This window comes from Gadus morhua, chromosome 17, assembly GCF_902167405.1.
Source record: "Gadus morhua chromosome 17, gadMor3.0, whole genome shotgun sequence".
In the NCBI taxonomy this organism is placed as follows: domain Eukaryota; kingdom Metazoa; phylum Chordata; class Actinopteri; order Gadiformes; family Gadidae; genus Gadus; species Gadus morhua.
The window spans coordinates 16,169,611-16,189,157 of record NC_044064.1 but is presented as its reverse complement, the minus strand read 5'-3'; the positions used below and the strand labels follow the sequence as shown (position 1 = coordinate 16,189,157).

General features: G+C 46.0%; 1 protein-coding gene across 2 annotated transcripts; it reads right to left on the bottom strand.

Annotated features, from left to right (window-relative positions):
• Window positions 1-4,172: 4,172 nt before the first annotated feature.
• On the bottom strand, window positions 4,173-18,723 carry kcnj10a (potassium inwardly rectifying channel subfamily J member 10a). 2 transcript variants are annotated; one of them, XM_030339012.1, is made up of 7 exons: window positions 18,456-18,706; window positions 18,187-18,195; window positions 12,103-12,483; window positions 10,983-11,197; window positions 10,265-10,396; window positions 9,576-9,753; window positions 4,173-6,389 (listed from the first exon to the last, which is right to left on the bottom strand). In XM_030339012.1, exons 3-7 carry the CDS (start codon window positions 12,473-12,475, stop codon window positions 5,986-5,988), a joined length of 1,302 nt encoding a protein of 433 aa, XP_030194872.1. In that variant the 5' UTR covers window positions 12,476-12,483; window positions 18,187-18,195; window positions 18,456-18,706; the 3' UTR covers window positions 4,173-5,985. The 2 variants fall into 2 exon arrangements, with proteins under 2 accessions (XP_030194872.1, XP_030194871.1); XM_030339011.1 differs by lacking the exon at window positions 18,187-18,195 and having other exon boundaries at window positions 18,456-18,723.
• Between the last annotated feature and the right edge of the window lie 824 nt (window positions 18,724-19,547).

Here is a 19,547-nt window from a genome sequence, read left to right as displayed (position 1 = left end):
CCCCACTACCTTCTTACGCACTAATTATAAGTAATATTTCCTTAATGTATGCAGTTATTTTATGTTGTACGTCCTTGCCCTTAAAAATAGTACTTAGCATTGTGTAGCGTCTTATCCAAGCTATCTTTGTTGTGTACAGGGAATGGGTTAACCTAGCCATTGTTAGTGCTTGGCACATGGTCCATATATTGTTGCTCTTCTTCTGACAATTGTTCTTATTGTAAGTCGCTTGGATAAAAGTGTCTACTTATTGCACTAAATTGAAATGTAATTGGAATGGGGTCTGTCAAATCTACTCCCACTTCATTTGACCCTTGTGTGAAACGTGGTCGTTTTTCTCCTCACCTCTTCTCAACTCGTGGGTGATTCTTCTGAATCTGTAACCCTGCAGCTAGCCCTGTTGTTCATCATGTACACAAAGTGACCTTTGTAATAAAAATAATAAAAACAACGCCAAAAGGTGCTTATACTGGGCTCTGACTGGCAGTACACAGTCTGATGTTTGAACCCATTATAGCGCTAAGTTGGTCTAGGCCCTCTGTAAAACTGACTGACATGTTCATTGTTCAAATTTTCCATGGTGACGCCCTATTCCCCTCCCTTTAATACTTTTGGATCGCTTGGCAGCCAGGCACAAACCGGTTCAAAGCAAAGGCGGCAGCTTAAACAGCTTTTGATTCAACTTATTTCGAATTTTTTGCATGGTGGCTGATTTGTTAGTTTGACAAGGGCAAACTAACAAATAATGACTCATATTTCAGGTGAGATGTGCTAGAAATTCACTGGACGGCTGAGGTTGATAAGCCCAAATCCCTATTGTCCCTACTAAAAACTACGCCCCTTGCCTGTCAGTCAAGCTTCTCGAAATGCTACCTGACCAGATCACCAATATCTTTGCTGATAATAATTTTACTGTCGACAAACCCTTCCACTCAAGCCGCCCAGCCAGCCGAGCTAGGCTAGTTTGCGTCACACTGTTGCACAGCCAAGCAGAATAGACAGACAGCTGTTAGTGAGATTTTTGAATGCTGAAAGACTCCCACCTAGGAACTGAGAGGGGCTCAATCTTCACATCGCACAGATTGATCAGTGTTCCCAGTCAAGTTCTACATGTCAGTCTTTCCAAACATGTGTAGTTCATTTCACAAAGTCAGGTCAATGTTATTTGCTAAACTGTCAACTATGCCTGTGTGCAAAGGTGGTCCCGTGGTACGGTGGTGCACTATACTTTATTCTAACCTGTAAAAACAGATAAACATTGCCTTTCACTTTGTCTATGACCCCAATTCTAGAATGCACCGGCCAAAGCACATGATGTTGAATGGTACTCAACTCGACCCCTTTAATAGAACTGACCCCAGCCTGCCCCCCTAGATTAACGGCTCTACAACTGCCAACGCTTCGGAATCGCTTGAGTCTTGTAATAAAAATGACTTGAGTCACAAGTCTGTCTGGCCGTCAGGTCAACGTTTGAGCGGAAGAAAAGCGTTGCAAAAGAAATGAAAGCTAGTGCAAAAAATATGCTGGTTGTGGGTTTACTTTAACTTAACTTTTTTGTAAGAACAGGAACAGAAAAGAATCCTTGTTGCTTTTGAAAATGTCAATGTTTCGTCATGCAGTTCTTTGAACACTGAGAAGTGGTTTTGTGACTTTCGATATACAATCAAAATAAGGGCATTTAGCAGACGCTTTTATGCAAAGCGATTTACATCGGTTTGATATGATGCAGTTTAATCTCGATTACTGGTGAATATGTTCCCTATAGTGGCTCTATGGTGGTTGCTAATGAGTTCCCAAGTCCCCAAAAATATGTGTGCATGGCTGATTTTCTGTCTTGTAACGGAGGTGTGTTTAATTGTGATTAGTAGGCATGTTATAATTGTATTCATAATACATTATGCTTATAATAATTTCCACAATATTAGCTTCTTGACGCAAGATAATATTCAATAATACCGTGTAATATCAGTTTTATTAAAGGCCTGGGAAATATTGTAAGGGACTAGCCTGGCTATTCTCAGACCAAGCTCAATCGTAGATTGCACGTTATTCTGGGGAGGCTGCTGTCATTTTCCTCAGCACAAGAGTGATCAACAGGCCTAGTTCAACTGACTCTGTACGCAATTGGCTGCTTGTTGTCACTTCCCTGTTGTCATTCCGTTAAACAAGCCAATAGCGCGCCAGGGGGAGAAGCCAGCTTGGTGATTGGCTCCCGCAAAAACATATTGGAAGCACAAAGAAATGTATTGCTCTTCTCCAGACACTTCTGCAGGGCAAATCAAATCGCCGGCAGAATAGCCTGGGGGTAACCAGTCTAGTAAGGGACAGGATGTTCAAAGTAAGAAGGGGTATCAAGATATTATATTCTATGTAGTTTATTTATAGAATTAGTTTGTAATTTATGTATATGTATTTATCTGACGAAGTATCGGTCTAATTATGTGAAATTAGTGAGTTCGTTTAGTTGATTGAGGCGCACTCACACTAGGCCATCTGTACCGTACTCAGTTACATTTGCCCCCTAAAGCCTAGGTCATTTGGCTAGTGGGAGCACACCATCCGTTCTCAAGTACAGTTCAATTCCATGGCCTGGGTACATATCGGAGAGGTGTGCTCCGGCTGCTAATTATGATGCTAATGAGCCGATACGCGCACAAGCACGGATGCACAACCTGAGCTGGATGACGGATAGTCCATGCGACCCTTCTACCCCATTAAACAATAAACATGGCGGCAAGCGGTTCATGAGTGGTTTCACGTTGGTGCGATAGCGAAATTGAGTGTTTGATAAAAAAATCCAAGTGGGTTCAGTGGAGAAGGCGGGGCTTCGCACGGAGTCTAGACCTCTTTAGAATAATTTGCATGCTCCCGAATGTTTTTAATTTTTTATGAATAAAGACACTCGCATGTAAGACTAAGCTCACGTCTGAGTGTAGGCTACAAACGAGATGAACTATTTGCAAGTGCAAAAACGCCAACATATTCTTTATTTTGCTGAACACTTGTTTTTTATCCCAACAAAAGCCTCGTAAGGAGAGTTCCTCTGCGCACCATCTTTCAACGTCTTTGTTTAATACGACTGCATCACCTTCCCTCACATGTTCAGCAGCTCGCGGATTTCGCTTTCTCGCCAGTTAGTACTTCTCATGATGATATCGGTTGTCTGTGTGGAGACAGCGCAGCAACACCTCTACCCAAGCCCCCCATGGAACCGAGGAGCAGTCTAATCACATTTACAACAGAATGAAACCCAATAAACCGCTAATGTGTGCAGGGACCGGGAGGGTAAATTGGGGTGCTAGCTCAAGCAGGCAATTTACCTCAGGCAGTGTAAATGCGTGGACTGTGCCGCGAAAAAGGCGTGCATAAAACGGCATATTTGGCAGTGTAATAACGCTCAGTGAGAGAGGGCTGTATCTGAGTAGAACGGCTCCAAACAAGCAACAAAGTCAGTCAAGTGCCAGTTGGCACTTTACCGCGTATTACGACGTGATGACGTATGTACAAGAGTCGTCCGTACTCGGGCCCAGTTGAGATTGCCTAGTGTGAGCACAGGCCAGCGGCACAGCGGGGGGGGGGGGGGGGGGGGGACAATCGTACTTGAGTACTCTACAGGGTATGTTTTCATACTTAGCCAAATGTGAGTGCGCCCCAAGACGCACATTAGACTGATGTCTAATGGGGTACAGGTAACTTCAAGTGTGCGCCCCTATAAGGCTGGTTGATCTAGCATTTTGGGTAGCAGGTTGATAGCAGGGTCATGGCTAGCATGCTTGCTTTGATTGAGCATGTCAGAATACTTTTGCTGGATTCTATTCTACCCACACTCCTCGGTAAACCCTCTGACCGCATTTTTCCGGCCTACTAACATGTCCATGTGACGGAATCCCAAGGCACAGCAAGCATCCTTTCATGGATGTTGACTGGCGTTTCCATGGCAACATCCTAGTCATGTCAGCTTTGAAGTTCAGGTAAAATGTTAAATTATCGGAAGTAAGATGTTTTATCCGTATTCTATTTGAAAAGATATATTTTCATCGATTTAAATTTCCTTTACTTTTATAATTTCTACAATCAAGATAGGACCAGCTACAAAACAAGTGTTACGGGATCTAGTTTGGAACCGCTGGAGAGAACAACCAGCTAAAGGAATAACACTCGTTACAACAGTCTATTGGTAAATTATGGATGTTTATTAAAAGGCACTTGGCAATTAGAAAAGTGGACTTCTGCTATTAATGACAAGTCATATGTAACTTCGAACAACATGTCTCCCGTCACGCATCAGACAGAGACTCGGCTCCGTCGGGAATATCAAAACTGAAAAGTGGAGCTCACTTAAAAATTCAAACCTTAAAAATTGATTTACACATGTTGTGATTCCATACTGCGTGTGACGTCACTCATAAATGCAGCAGTTGGTTCACCACGTGTTCAACAGTCTGTGGGTACCTCTGTCTGACAGTAGTAAAAAGAGTAAAGGGAACAGCTGCCGTTGTGCTTTGAACAACTGTTAATGTTGCCCTCTGGGAAAGAGCAACGTTGTTTCCAAGCACATGAGCAAACAACAATATGTTTATACATGATATACACAGGACATGCATATGTTAAAACACACACACATGAAGGCTGAAGGAGAACATTTCACAGAATGTTCATATGGACATTGTGAAACCACAGACACTTTCAAACTCACACACACACTCAGACAGAAACACAATCAGACAGACACACAAACAACACACTCACAAACGCAGACACGCAAACAAACGCAGCTAGCATACACATACATCCACGCAATTTTTTATGATGTGTTCCTCAATCCTCGGACGCCAGACCTCCGAGTCGAAAGTCGAAGTCCCAGCTTTCTTGCGGCATTTCTCGAAGGCACACCCCATGTACCACGTTGGTCATTTTAATGTCGATATTAAATGCTCTTACACACTTGATTACATTGCTACTTTATTCCGGTCACCAATTTATACATTGCATGGTTTTGCTGTGCGTGTAATACAATGTAAAGTTATGTTGTTTGTTTTCGCGCTGGTTTGCTGAAGAGGCTAATGTAGCCAACAATAAACAACCTCACGGAAGTGAGGTCAAAAGCGCAACTCGAGGGCTGGCATCCGAGGATTTCGGGAACACACCATTATACACACATAATCAGACACAGTGCAAAAAAGTATTAGTATTTAGTGTCGTTACCGTCCTGGGGAGTAGTCACATTTCTCAAGTAGCGGTACTTTTAGTAGTATTATCGTGTTACTGCACCTGTTTCAGTACATAAAAAACGTGAGAGAGGCTTCATATATTTGGCCGTAGTTAGAAACAGACTATGAGCATGTCCGCTGAGCTACATTCGTTGAAGCTCTTTAGTGAGCCTAGTCTTCCTTAAAGTACCAAGAAATATCTCCAGTGTCTCAACCATTTACAGGTTTGGTCCAACAATATATTGACTAAACTCAAAAATATATATATCTATTTATGTATATCTAATTATTGATATATGTATTGTATATATGTGTATATATATAAACAGAACAGTGATGTGATCGGGTATTTTTAGATCCAAGTAAAACCTGGATGCAGTGACTATAACCAAGCTCCTTACAATAAGACAGATGTTAATTGTTACGTTAGGACAATGTAATGTAATAGGACTACGTGTGAAAGGCCGGTATAGCTTGTACCGAAGACTCAGTACATAGGTGTGTGTGTTTGTATGCTTGTGTGTTTGTGTGATACTTTAGTTAAAGTATAACTCCCTTTTTAGTTTCCTCTCTCGCTCTCTCTAGCACGCTCGCTCTCTCTCTTTCTTTAGCTCGCTCGCTCTCTCTCTTTCTCTTGCATGCTCGCTCTCTCGCTCCCTCTTGCTTGCTCTTGTTTACTTTCGCTCTCTCGCTCTCTCTCTCTCTCTCTCTCTCGGTCTCGTTTGCTCTCTCTCTCTCTCTCTCTCTCTCTCTCTCTCTCTCTCTCTCTCTCTCTCTACACATTGCTGATGCGCACACTGTGGGGGCTGCTGTTCCTCCCCCCCCGCCCCCTCTCCCCCTTTTCCTTCCCCCTCCCCTTCTCCTCCCCCTTGTAGTCCTCCTCCAGGCGCACCTTCTCGGGGGGCTCCTCCCCTCCCCCCTTGTCGCTGGGGCAACGGGTGTCCCGCTGGAAAAGGGGCGGCGACGAAGCCTTGGCCACCTTGTCGAATATGGCGAAGTCGGCCACGTATTTCCCGGAGGGCGACAGGGAGACAACCGGCGGGAACTCGTAGCCCCACATGATCTCCTCGGGCAGGTAGGAGGTGCGCACCTGGCAGGTGGCGGAGGTGGGCTCCACCGTGGCGCTCAGGATAACCAGCAGCTCAAAGTCGGCCAGCTCCGGCCCTGACCAGCTCACCCCTGGGGGAGAAACGAAACCACAACAAGACGGTGTGCTGTTTGTATGGGGAATGCTTGTGCTCTTTTGTAAGGCAAAGTTGTGGCGGAGGTTGTTTCTGGGGTTGGTGTATGTTTTGTGTAATGACACCTGTTGAGAAGAGTTTGCACAGGATTGTACAATGATGACGGGTTGGCCTCACAGGGATGGGAGGTTGGGGGGGTTGCAATAGGGAAGTGATGAAAGGGATGGACAGTAAATAGGAAAGGGGTTCCCTGAGCCAAATCTTTTTTTTTTCTCTCCCTGTTTCACTTCCTTTCTGGAACACCATACCTTGTAAAACGCATCACAACCCTGTTCTAGCGCACCACAAAGACGCCCAACAAAGGAACATACGCACACACAACAGTGCATGGGGTGAGACCAGGTGACCTGGTGGAGGGGCTTTGCAAACGTTAGAGACCACTGGTTCAGCAGCGTCAGGGTTTAGGCCGCCGCCACACCTGTAGGCGCCCTCCACGGTCCAACCCTTGAGTGGTTGCGTTGTGTCTAGCACGCGCTGCTTGTTTTCCACCGCTCTCTGGGGCCCGGCGAAGCACAACAGGTCGAGCAAAGCCTTCACTCTCACACCACCGCCGCCGCCATGGGTTCGATTCCCCACTGGGTATCTCCCGTCGTGCTTAGAATGTATGTTTTCATTTAGCATTGTGCCAGATTTACGAGACACTTTAGGAGGCGAGTGAGGGTCCCAGAAAAGGGTATTCTTGTTCCACATGAATGACTACTTCATCTGCAAATTTAACACTAGGGTATACAACAGAATTACTTCATGTACTCGTAGCTTGGAGAGGCGAACGTTGGACCCATTTGAAGTACACCAAACGAATAGACATGAGCTATGAGCACTTTAAACGTCTGTTACTGCTATCAAAAATGTATGAGTGGAATATTCACTTATATTCTTCAGTGTTCACACACAAGAACACAAGCTCGATTTTTTTGAAGAATATTTGAGGGGGAGACTCTCTTGTGAACACCAACGTTTCTTTCCGCCAATTCATTCTCAACCATGGCCGAGATAACCACCATTGTGAGTCTTCACTCGTTGTTGAAGTACCAGAGATGTCGTTTATGGTTCATAATATCATCCGGAGGGGCACACAGCTTTTGGCCTTGATATTATACGTTATATTGTATAGATAGTATAGAGCCCCGGGAGTCCACAAACGGCAACAATCACTTTCTACTCCATGTTGCAGTTCAATCTGGACTTCATGGGGTGAACGCTGATAGCGTGTCATAAAGGATCAAGCGAAATTCGCGGGGAGGGTTAGTGGCGTCAGCATCACGTAAATTTGTGCGAACCAGGTTGTTTGCGCTGCACCGTACATCTATTCGGCCAAAAAAAAATTCCGGTGGAAGATTCGCCTCTGTTCACGTGGTGATATTGACTTTGTATGGATTTCGCACCACGCCTTTTTTTTTAGTGTGAGTGCAATTTTAGGTATCCAAAATGATAGGTTGAGTGGGCGTGTCAGTCTGGCCGTATAGCTGACAAAAATAAATTACTATATCAAATTAATTGAGAAAATTACTAGTCATGATTTGAATAACCTTATTGTTTACTATGTACATGTGCATGCTACAGACAGAGACGGGTACAGTCCAGAGAGTCGTAAAACCTGTTTACGAGGGAGGTTGGAACACGTTTTGGCATTGGGGTGGATGGCTGCAAACCCGATCGTCATGTTACAAGTTCTCAGAGGGTACTTCACCTCCCAATGTTCAAATGTAGTAGGAACCCTGTGTTTATGTGGGTCCTGGTGCCAGCGACCTTTTTAAGTTTTGGATTTCAAGGCATGATTTAGAGATTTCCTTACAGCAACCGAAAGCCCCAATTTGAGGAGCCAGCAGGCCTGGTTGCATTGGGCAGAGGTTATCGGATGTAGCAATGGGATCTCTGGTAGCTTAACTTCAGCTGGGAGATCTGTGTTGGCTATAGAAGGGCTTTGTGTGTAGGTAAAGGTGCATAATAGGTGGTACATTAGTACAGTAGTAGGAAGAAAAGTAAAAGACAGACAAAAAGCCGACCAAAGCAAAAATGTTTGAAAGGAAAGTTTTGATCCAATCATGGGATCTAGGGAACCGAAATAAAATGAGAAAAGATCAGAAAAAACAAGCGAGTTGAGTTAGATACTAAACAAGGCATAGATAGCCTCCATAGATACCCATTGTTCCCTGCTGGAACTCTACTGCCCACTGACCTACACTAGCTTCCAGTGTACCTTGTGGTTGCTGCCCTTAGACAGAGCTGGCAGCATCCACAGCCCACGCGAACTGTGGGTCACTTTGCATTTGAGCATTTCCATTGGCTCTGCACTGATGAATCAGAACCCAACACTCATGTAAATCATTCTGCATCTGGCATTGGGCCTCGTGCGCATGTTTTCATTATTTTTGTTATTTGTTGTAATTTGTCTTTTTGACTATACTTTGTTATTTGTCGTCATGATCCCATATCATTAGACATCACTAGACGATCTCTTATCAAGGTTTTCCTTTCTCATTAACCCATGTGAGATCTAGCTACACTAGAAACTGTTTTGATACCCTTGCGGCCCCCATTTCTCCCCCAAGCGTCCCTGAAAGGAGGGATCCCCCAATCTGCCTTCCCTCCCAAGGATTCTTCCTTGATAGTAAAGGGTGTCTTCCCTTACTCTTTGCAGGGCTAGGGCTAGGGGCGGCCGCCGTACAATGCGTCCTGTGAAGCCCTTTGTGACTGCAGCTGTGATTAAGGGACAACACAAACAAAGTGCACTCGACTTGCGAATTGCTAATACGGTCGCTAAGCGTCGGGGGGAGAGGAAATATCAGTTAGCGATTCGGGAAGATAAGCGGCGGCGGCGGCGGCGATGTGTGTCCGTCAGTGGTGATGCCCTCCCTGAGGCCGCTCCTCGCGGCTGTAACAGGATCCGCGCTGAATGTCTGTCTGCCCCGAGCGCGGAGACTGAGCGCCATTGTGCTCCGATGATGTGTCTCTGGCAAGCTCCGCCACGCGCACACACCGAGACACGCATGGGACGCATACTTTACACATGCATACACACGTTACTTGCATGCAATACATGCTTATGTACAAGCATGCGTAAGGGGGCATACATGCATTATACATTGAGATCCAGCATAAGGAATGGGCCGCTGGCTTGTACCTTTGCTGGCCCAGGGGCGCAGGGGGCTGGTGTGGTCGATGACGTGGTAGAAGGTGAGAGGGATGATGAGGAAGGGGCTGTCGCTGGACGTGTCCACCTGGAAGGGGACGTTCTGCTGGTCCAGACGCACCGTCTCGCCCTCCTTGGTCAGCGACGTCTGGAGCAGCTTCCCCGTCACCTGGGGGGGGGGGGGTATACGTTTATGTATAAAGCGAGGGGTTTGATGCTTGGTTCGATCAGAGGAAGCACAAGCGCTAGAATCCAACCATAGGGAAAAGCGTGGAACAACCGTTTACACAGTTATGGGTCTGATTGGTCTTTGGTCTTAATCAGGTGGCACCAGTGGGTTCTGAACAGGAACAGCGTTTGCGGTGAGCCATGTTTAGGGCTGAGCAGAGATGGTTCACGAAGGCATATGCTGTATGCAAAGTCACATGCAAATACAATTGCACACATGCATACACACACACGTATACAAACACATATGATGAACCAAAACAAGCGCACGCACTCACACATACACACACAAGCACATGCACACACACACACACATGCAACAAAAGTGCGCGCACACACAAACATGCAAGAAAAGTGCACACAATCAAACATGCAAGTAAAGGACACACACATAAACACACACACACACACACACACGTGGTGCAGACCCATCAGAGAGGCGTTCTGCCTACCTGGCAGCCCAGCAGCAAGCTCTTGCGCATGTTGGCCACTCTGATCATGAGGCAGGGCCGGCCCTGGTAGTTGGACACCAGCGCGTACTGACTGAACTTCACCGTCTCACCCCTCTTCTTCGGCCTGGCCACCTACAGGCGGAGCAGGGAGGTGCATGTATCGATTGAGATAACAGACAAAACAACAAAGGACATTGTCTGACAGACTATTTTCAGCGTAAACGATAGTGAGAGGGTTTGGGTCGCTTTGAGATTGCATGATTTGCCTCATTGAGAAGCATCCATAGTGTATGATTTTGATGGATTTTTATACATCAAAATATATATTTATTTATAAATGATACAATTAAAGCGAAGTGTGTAACCTTTCAACTAGCTCGAAGCTTTAAATTAACTGGATATATCTGTAGTCAATGCTGATGGATAGTGAATTAAATTTTTTTCTTCCTATTACTGTTATTTTCTGATATATTCTACCAATACAAAAAGGCTGGCCAGCCCGTATCTCTCCCTACGCCCAAAAAACCCTCCCGCTCAACCCCCCCGGCCCGCCGAGCTACGCAATCTCGCGGCACACAGTTGGCGCACTCTAGTCCGAGTGGACCAGAGACCTGTTCTGATAGCGACCCTAGTCAGCGCGAGTGGCTCCATCTTACACATTTGCGACTTTAGTCGATATAGTTGCATTTATGCATCGAACAAACTGCCGGTTTCAGACCTTTGCGAGGAAGGTGCCGGTGATGAAGATCTCCATCACCATGGTGATGACCAGCTGGACGATGAGGAGGATGATGGCGTGGGGACACTCCTCTGTGATGCAGCGGAAGCCGTAGCCGATGGTGGTCTGGGACTCCAGGGAGAAGAGGAAGGCTCCTGTCAGAGTCCTCATCTCCATCACGCAGGGCGTGTGGTTGGACGGCAGGGGGTCGAACTCTGGAACACACACAAACAGAAAAACGCAATTGATTATTTTAGGATGAGAAACCAAAGTGCAGAGTGGTCCCCGTTCTGAGTGAGAGCGGCACGGTGCCGGGGGTTTGGGTGGGGGGGGACGACACGGGAGCCTTTGTCAGGCCTGACCGGTTTGGAAGCGTTATGGACCATTTCTCAGACCCGAGGAGGATGTGAGGAGAGGGAAACAATGGCTGTCTGAGAAGTGTCAGTTGACGTGAGGACGGGGTCGGAACCGGGCCGCACGCTCCGTTCCCTGTTGTGTGGAGAACGGACCTCGATCGCGGGGATGCTAGACACGGGGGGGAGCGTACCAACGCGAGGGGGGGACGTGGTGATGTGGGGATTTCGTGTGACCCAAGGGTGACATAGTTAAGAGTTTAAGGGTGAAGATTGTAGAGGTTGGTAGGGCGGGGTAATTTAATTACTGTGGGAAAGGACTTTTCCGTGCAATGGCCAGACTCTTTATTCCCTTGTCACATTTTGTACTACAATGCATCGTTATGATATTGCGTGAATCTCTCTTGTCGGCCTGTCCCTGAGGTTGATCGTAACACGTTTGACATGAAGTCACGGTTGAAATTTAGCTCTAAACATTGCATGTCATTTGTCCCTTGTGTGTGGACTGTCTCTGGGCAGCACTTCATTGGTCTCTCTCTGTGTATGTGTCTCTCTCTGTCTCTCTTTCTGTCTCGCTCTTTCTCTCTCTCTCGTTCTTTGTCTCTGTCTCTCTGTTTCTCCATATCTGTCTCTCTTTGTCTCGCTGTCTCTCTGTCTCTCCCTCTCTGTCTCTCCCTCTCTGTCTCTCTGTCTCTGTCTCTCTGTCTCTGTCTCTCTGTCTCTGTGCGTGTCTCTCCCCCCCCTCTCTCTCTGTGTCTGTCTCTCACCCAGCAGGTCGCCGTGCACCAGGGCCACCAGGTACCAGAGCAGGCCGAACAGGAACCAGGTGCCGGCGAAGGTGGCGGAGAACAGGAAGAGCTTGTAGCGCCACTGCATGTCCAGGAAGGTGGTCCAGAGGTCGCGCAAGTACAGGGCGCTGCGGCCGCTCACGTGCTCAATCAGGACATTGCTGCGGCCGTCCTTGGAGAGCACGCGCCGCCGCCTGCGGAGGGCCCCTGCACTGTTGGCCCCCGTGCTGTTGGTCTCGGCTCCCGGCCCCGAGGGGCCCAGAAGGGGCTTGGTGACGTCGGTCTGCGTCGTGGAGTGGCAGAGCTTCTGGGGGGAGGAGTCCTCGGAGGAGGGGGGCGTGACCGAGGTCATGGCCGGACCTGGGATGGGGGGGGAGGGATTTAGAGAGGGAGTGGGGAAGGAAGCGAATTACAGGTAAGGGAGGGGGGGGGGGCAGTGTGATGGGACGTTGGACGGATTAAATTGAGGGTCGGTTCATGCAAGAGGGGGTCGTAATGGGGCCGAGGGAATGTAGGCAGAGCGCCAAAGGAAGAAGCATTGAATTAAATAAAAACAGGGAAAAGACAGCGGGGAACATTCGGGAGCACAAGGAGAAAAGCTAAGCAGGGATTATAAACTTGACCAACCAAGGCACATTTTCTCAGCCGGTACCGAGGCAATGTTGAAGCCCTCACCATTGAAGCCCCCACCACGAGCGGTGGTCCTTTTTCAAAGTGAAAGTCCTCTTTCAGTCCCTTTTTCAAAGTTAAGGCCCCCTCTCCGCTTGATTCTGCAGCTGCCCTTGCACTTTCCCGACAGCACATCACAAGTCCGATGCACATGACAGCTGCTGAATTGAGATGAGGACACACTACACTTCAAACCACACCAGAAAGAGTCTTTCATTAGGATGAATCTCAATGGCTGTCCGTTTCAAAACTCATCCATCCAAAATATTACCATGTGCAACATTGCAGATAAGGAATAATATAAGGAAAAATACCCGATAATAAATCAAAGGAATTATCAGCTCTTCAAACGACCAGAGATAACATCCACACTATATACCCGGACCCTGATTAAAAAATGATGTTGACACTAGAATATCGTACATTAACTGAATCATCTCATCCACAGTCAAAGACCTATAGAAATACCCCTAGTAAACATCTATTACGCAACCTTTCATCGCCTAATATAATGTCACAGTAGCAAACCAGTGGTGTGACTGAAGGCCCTTGAGAAAGACATCTTGTGTGTACCTGCTCCTTAGTGACCTGTATCTGAACTCAAGGGGTGTCTCCGTGGATGAATGCGTCTGCTGGAATGACTGATTGGTGGCTGTGCTGTAATGGAATGGGCCAAGAGGGTGAATGTGTTTGATCAAGAACTGCGCCCCCCATCGCAATGGATACCATTTGTCATTGTGGGGCAGTGGCAAGTTTTGTTTGTTTGTTTGTGTTGTCGTTAGCTGTAAAGCTCCATAGAGTAAAAAAAGAAGCCCCAGAGAGCTGTTTGGAACGCGATCTTATTTGCTTCAATGTGTCTGTCTCTCATTCTCGCTCTCTGTCTCTCGCTTGCTCTCTCCCCAGTTTCTGTGTGCTCACTTACTTACCCCCCCCCCACCTTCTTACTGGAGCTTCCACTGGTTTATATGAATAGGGATCTGTGTTGACGTGTGTGCGCTCTGAATGCTGAAGATGTGGGCGGGGCCAAGAGCGGGCACGCATGATTGGGCCGTTTACACATCCACATACACATCCACCGCCTACAGTACTCACTCACACACACACACACACACACACACACACACACACACACACACACACACACACACACACACACACACACACACATACACACGTGCATGCAGTGTGTATGTGTGCAGTGTGTATGTGTATACATACACACCACACCATAGGCCATACAGTATGGAACTTGTCCGCTAATTGTTAGAAACATGATTCATCAAACCCAAAGTGTACATCTTCATTGTGGCGTCTGGATAGCGCATGTGATACGGGTTCATTGATGCAGGACAATGTTTTTGGAAGGGGCTGCTACCCACTCACAAACCTTTTGAACTTGTAAACTTTTTCGACTTCGGCAACTCGTGTGAGTCAAGGTTAGTGTCTTCCTTCTCCGCCACCGGCCATCTCTCTCTCGCTCTCTCTCTCCTTCCCTCTGTCCCGTGTGCACAAATATCCTTTGTTTCCGGGAGATGAAAGGGACAAAAGCCACCATTGAAAAAGACGACTGAGTGAGCGAGCGAGTGAGTGAGAGAGCAGGAGAGGGAGGCGGAAGGGTGGGCTGACAGTGTGGCGTTGACAGAGCCACAGAATGAGCCAGGGAGCGGGAGGAATTGAGAAAGAGGAGAATCGGCCCGGGAAGTCCAAAAAATAAGTGTGTTGAGTGCACGTGGGGATGCGCACACGTGGATTTGTGTCTGTGTGTGGGGGGGTTTGTGTATGTGTGTGTGTGTGTGTGTGTGTGTGTGTGTGTGTGTGTGTGTGTGCGTGTGCGTGTGTGTGTGTGTGTGTAGAGGCATGCGATGCTTGGCATTGAGATGCATTGGTGTGTGTGTGCAAGCAAAAAAAAAAGAAAAGGGGCACAAAGAGAGAGAGAGGAAGGGAAGAAGGAACAGGGTGGGAGAAAGAAAGAGGGGGAGAAAAGAGAAAGGAGATCCAAGAATGTTGAAGGATTAGAGGAGGAGAAGGATGGAGGTGCCTGAAAGGGAAAGGAGGGTGTGTGGAGGGGGGGGTGATGTTGGTGACGAGAGACTGTGCAGGGTGGCTGGGTGGAAGTGGAAGAATCTGCACCGGTGACAAAGGCTGGGTCATTGGTATTCCTGAGGAGGGTCCATCATCTATGCACAAGCAGTGCAGTGCAGCGGCAGCCCCCCCCCCCCCCCCTACTCCTCTCTCTCTCTCTGCTCCACGGAGGCCCTGCAAACACAACCCGGACCTCCCCAGCTCCTAAAAAGGGGACCCCCCTAAGTTGGCCTCCACACAGGGACCCCTCACACCCTGACTGTCTATGAAGTGCCATTCAACACACATGATCTCCTTCATCGCTAAGAAAACAATCCTGACCGCTATCACCTGTTTCCATTTGGATGCCGGTGTTTTTATCTCTTCTCTGCGCCTTGGTTACAGCCAGTCGGAGGTTAAAGGAGGATGTTCTGAAATGACTGAGGGTTTAGCCGTGGTGGCATGTTAGTCTGGAGGAGCTGGCTCTGAATCCCCTCAGGGTTTGTTCTGATGGGCCTGCTGTGTGTTTGGAAGTATATGTGGCAATAAAAAACAGAAGTACTGAGAAGAGCAGGGCAGGCAGACTACTGAGAAGCTCTGGTTTGGTTTTCATTGGGTGTAAATTCAAAGATGAGCCAAAAAAGGGAATCGAAACCCGTTTGACTGTGCCATAGTCGGCAGCAGTTATGGAGAACATTTACCCAAAACGCCACAAGGTTCTCAATTTTAGATGAGGGGCGCTGTATAAGAGGAAACATCATGTGTGATGAGGTATGTGAAACTAAAAGAAGTGACTGCAAGAGAGCAGTAGAAGGCTGAGTCTAAGCAATAGTCTTCAACTCCCTGTAACTTTGTTCCTTTAGATAGCGTTGCATAACTTCAACAACTTACACCAAATACAACAGTTATCTATAGTAGGATGAACAAATTAATACAAGCAGGATTTTGAAAGTATTCCAAACAAGAGTATATTGAGGATAGGAAGATATTTATTGTGAATGCATAAAATATGCATATGACTGCTTCTCTCTAGCCATGAATTAATCCACATAAGAGGCTGGGATCTGTCCACACCACAGCTGAATCTGTATTCCACCAAAAAACACACAATAACATTCATCCATCCACAGAGGCTACGTTACGGAGACATCTGTCCCCCACCCCCCGCTCTCTCAAATTCAAATCTATGAGTCCAAACACATCCTCCTGGTACAAATGTGTTAGTGTTGTGGATGTGATAGTGATTACTTTATTTTGACTTGATGTAGACTCACACTTTCACAACAAGAGATCCATTGACGTAATATAGTCTAGAAAGGTCATATATAGACGAAGAAATGTGATATAGCTTCAGATTTGTAATATACATTCAGATTTATAACATAGATTATTCAGATGTATGTGCAATTTGGATTCAGCTATGTACTGAACTGGAGTCAGATATGTAATATATATAAGTTTGATGTGCTAGATAGGTAATATAGATTCATAAATGTGCTTACTAAATAAAAGGGTATATATATTCAGATATGTACTGTACTAGATAGATGGTATATAGATTCAGATATGTAATATAGATGAATATGTTTACTAGAGTCAGGTACGGTCTGTAGTAGAGGAGGAGGAGTAGGGAAGCCAATTTTAGTGGTCAGTGATAGGTAAATGTCTATAAAATACACTATAAAGAGTAAACCAATCAACTATTCCTGACATGGTTTGGCCATTCTGAAGCATTTAGGAACCTAATGTATATGAATTGTAAATAGATCATTCATAGTTTATGTTCTGTGTGATAGTTCCCATCTTATCTTTCGCTTCTACAACACATTTTAATCATTCTCCTTTTTAAACTTTGTCTTGGTTACCCACTAGACTATAAATTGGACTCATTGTGCTTTTTTGATTGACTCTTACTCATCTATTTTTATTCCTCACACACTCTTCTGCACCAGAGGATGTTTCCCTGCTGACCTCTTGCTGTTTCCAACGCGGTCAGATGTCTGTCTCCATTAGAGTACAGTTTAGTCTTCCATCCAGAAAAGGTGGGAGCCATTCTGAAACAAACTCTGTGCCCACCTCTACAGTTTCCACTTCCTCCCCCTGTGATTCATGGCTGTCGTCTGGGCCAAGGAGCCCAGCTGTTTGCCACTATGTGCTGTAATTTAAGAGCGCCGTCTTCCTTCGTGGTCCAATAGTCTTTAACGGGGGGCTAATGGTCAGCTATCCTCCTCCACTGCAAATCAGGTCTGATGTGTTATTGAGGGTGTTTCTGTTATGAGGTGGCGGACAAAGAGAGTTTCTTAATGAACAGGAAGAGCAGTGAGGATTCCATCGCCATGGAGATAACGAGGATGCTTAACGACGACTACTGTTCCTCTTTTTAATGCTACTACTACTACTGCTACTTTTACCACTTATACTACTACTACAACTACTTTTAGCACTTATACTACTACTACTGCTACTTTTACCACTTATACTACTACTACAACTACTTTTAGCACTTATACTACTACTACTGCTACTTTTACCACTTATACTACTACTACAACTACTTTTAGCACTTATACTACTACTACTGCTACTTTTACCACTTATACTACTACTACAACTACTTTTAGCACTTATACTACTACTACTGCGACTTTTACCACTTGTACTACTACTACTGCGACTTTTACCACTTATACTACTACTGCTACTAGGACTGTTACTATAACTACTTCTGATAGGCCTTCCACTACTAATTGTAAACATAATAATCATAATTTTTATGATGAATATAAAATGTGAAATATTAAAATATATATATGAATGTATTAATAGTATATTCACAAATAATACATCAAAGAAAATAATTCTAATTTAACTTCTTTGTAACTGCTACCCAACAGTCACTTCTAGGATCAAATGAAATGTGTTTGCTCCTACATTTTCTGCCATTGTACAAGGTAATGAAGGGTCGTTACTTGGCTGAGCCAGCCCATTGAAATATTATATCTGACCCAAAAGCATGTGTTTTAGGCCTATCCCTGTCATCAATTTGCCTGTGAACCAGCTGGAGTTTGTATTAGTATTTAAAGTCTACTAGACCTATGTGGGTGGCCGACTTTTAAGATTTTGAATAATTACATGCTTCATTAAACTTGCTCCACAATTACTAAGATGACATCACAGCCTTGAATAATTAAACACAAACATCGCCTTTATAGCTATAGGGCAGCTGAAGTGACCTATCAGGCCTGTACATGTGCACCTGAACCTCGGCCCTAATATTCACTGTCAACAAACGGTGCAATGACAAGTCCCCGACTGCATGTTTGTGCAACTTACCGGAAAAGGCTGCGTCGTGTCCGATTCGGTTTCCCAACCGTTAAATGATTTTACCGTCCCGTGGACATGAATAACATTCGTTCAAACAAATAATAATACAAATAAAAAACTTTAGCGAGTAAAAAAAAGTTAGGATTATTTTTGTACTTTAGGCCTATATGCCCCCCAGTCTACTCTTAACGTTTTGTTTACATCAGCCTGTCATCAGAATATGAATGGCACTAAAACCATGTTTTTTTTTCTTTTCCCTATTCTAAAATGACCCTCACATCATCCGGTGCCGCGTGGTAGCCTGTCGGTACCGGGTCCGCGGAGATGTCACTCGAGACGTTAAGGCATGCTCTTCATCATGTCATCGACCAATATCACCGCTCGCATCTCGAGTTGTTAGAGTCGCTGGGGTTCCGAGAGGGGGGATTTAAGAAACGTCTTTCCCCGTGTCCACTCTCTCTCTCTCTCTCTCTATTTCTCCTCTCTCCTTCGTGGCCCCCCCGTCTTTCCATAAAAAAAAACTAAAAAAGCATTCACTCTGTCTGTTGAACGACATTTTTAATTCATTAATTCAGCTCTCCTCCCAGCTGCTCCCCTCCCACCCTCGTGTAGTGCATCTGTCACACACTCTCTCTCTCGCGCACACACACACACACACACACACACACACACACACACACACACACACACACACACACACACACACACACACACACACACACACACACACACACACACACACACACACACACACACACACAGACGCTCTCTCTCTCTCTCTCTCTCTCTCTCTCTCTCTCTCTCTCTCTCTCTCTCTCTCTCTCTCTCTCTCTCTCTCTCTCTCTCTCTCTCTCTCTCTCTCTCTCTCTCTCTCTCTCTCTCTCTCTCTCTCTCTCTCTCTCTCTCTCTCTCTCTCTCCCACTCCCTCGACTGTGACTGTACACGTCCATAAATGGACGCCTTGTTGTGAAGGCTTCTCCACTGTGTTATCCCTTTGTCAACTTTCTCATGTAAATTCGGCGATGGTTAAGATACAAGCCTGGAAGTTATTTCACTGCAACAGAGGTATTTACAAACCGGCCAACAGACGCAGCTATTGTGCACTTGCCCCCTCCTTACAATTCTGCGTCGGCCGAGAGTTGGCCGCGGGTCTCCGATTGAACGGTGTCGTCGGCTCCTTTTCTCTGAGGCACCGCCATGGCCGCCCGCATGTGTGTGTACATGTGCTACGAACCGCTATACACACATGCCTACAGTGTAGTCTGACCTCACATGGTCGAACCATAGTTTTAGACAACATAAGCATTATTAAGTCCGGGGGAGTTGCTAGGGGGTTTCAGAATGCTGTTAACATCCTTACCCCATAATTT

Bases quoted from the DNA above. Each gene is read 5' to 3' on its own strand.
- kcnj10a (XM_030339011.1), bottom strand. From the start codon at position 12,475: ATGACCTCGGTCACGCCCCCCTCCTCCGAGGACTCCTCCCCCCAGAAG. The intron at 10,397-10,982 runs GTCTGAAACCGG...CTCCGCCTGTAG, and splicing joins CCGGCACCTTCCTCGCAAAG to GTGGCCAGGCCGAAGAAGAG. The intron at 6,390-9,575 runs GTACAAGCCAGC...TTTCTCCCCCAG, and splicing joins GCGCCCCTGGGCCAGCAAAG to GGGTGAGCTGGTCAGGGCCG.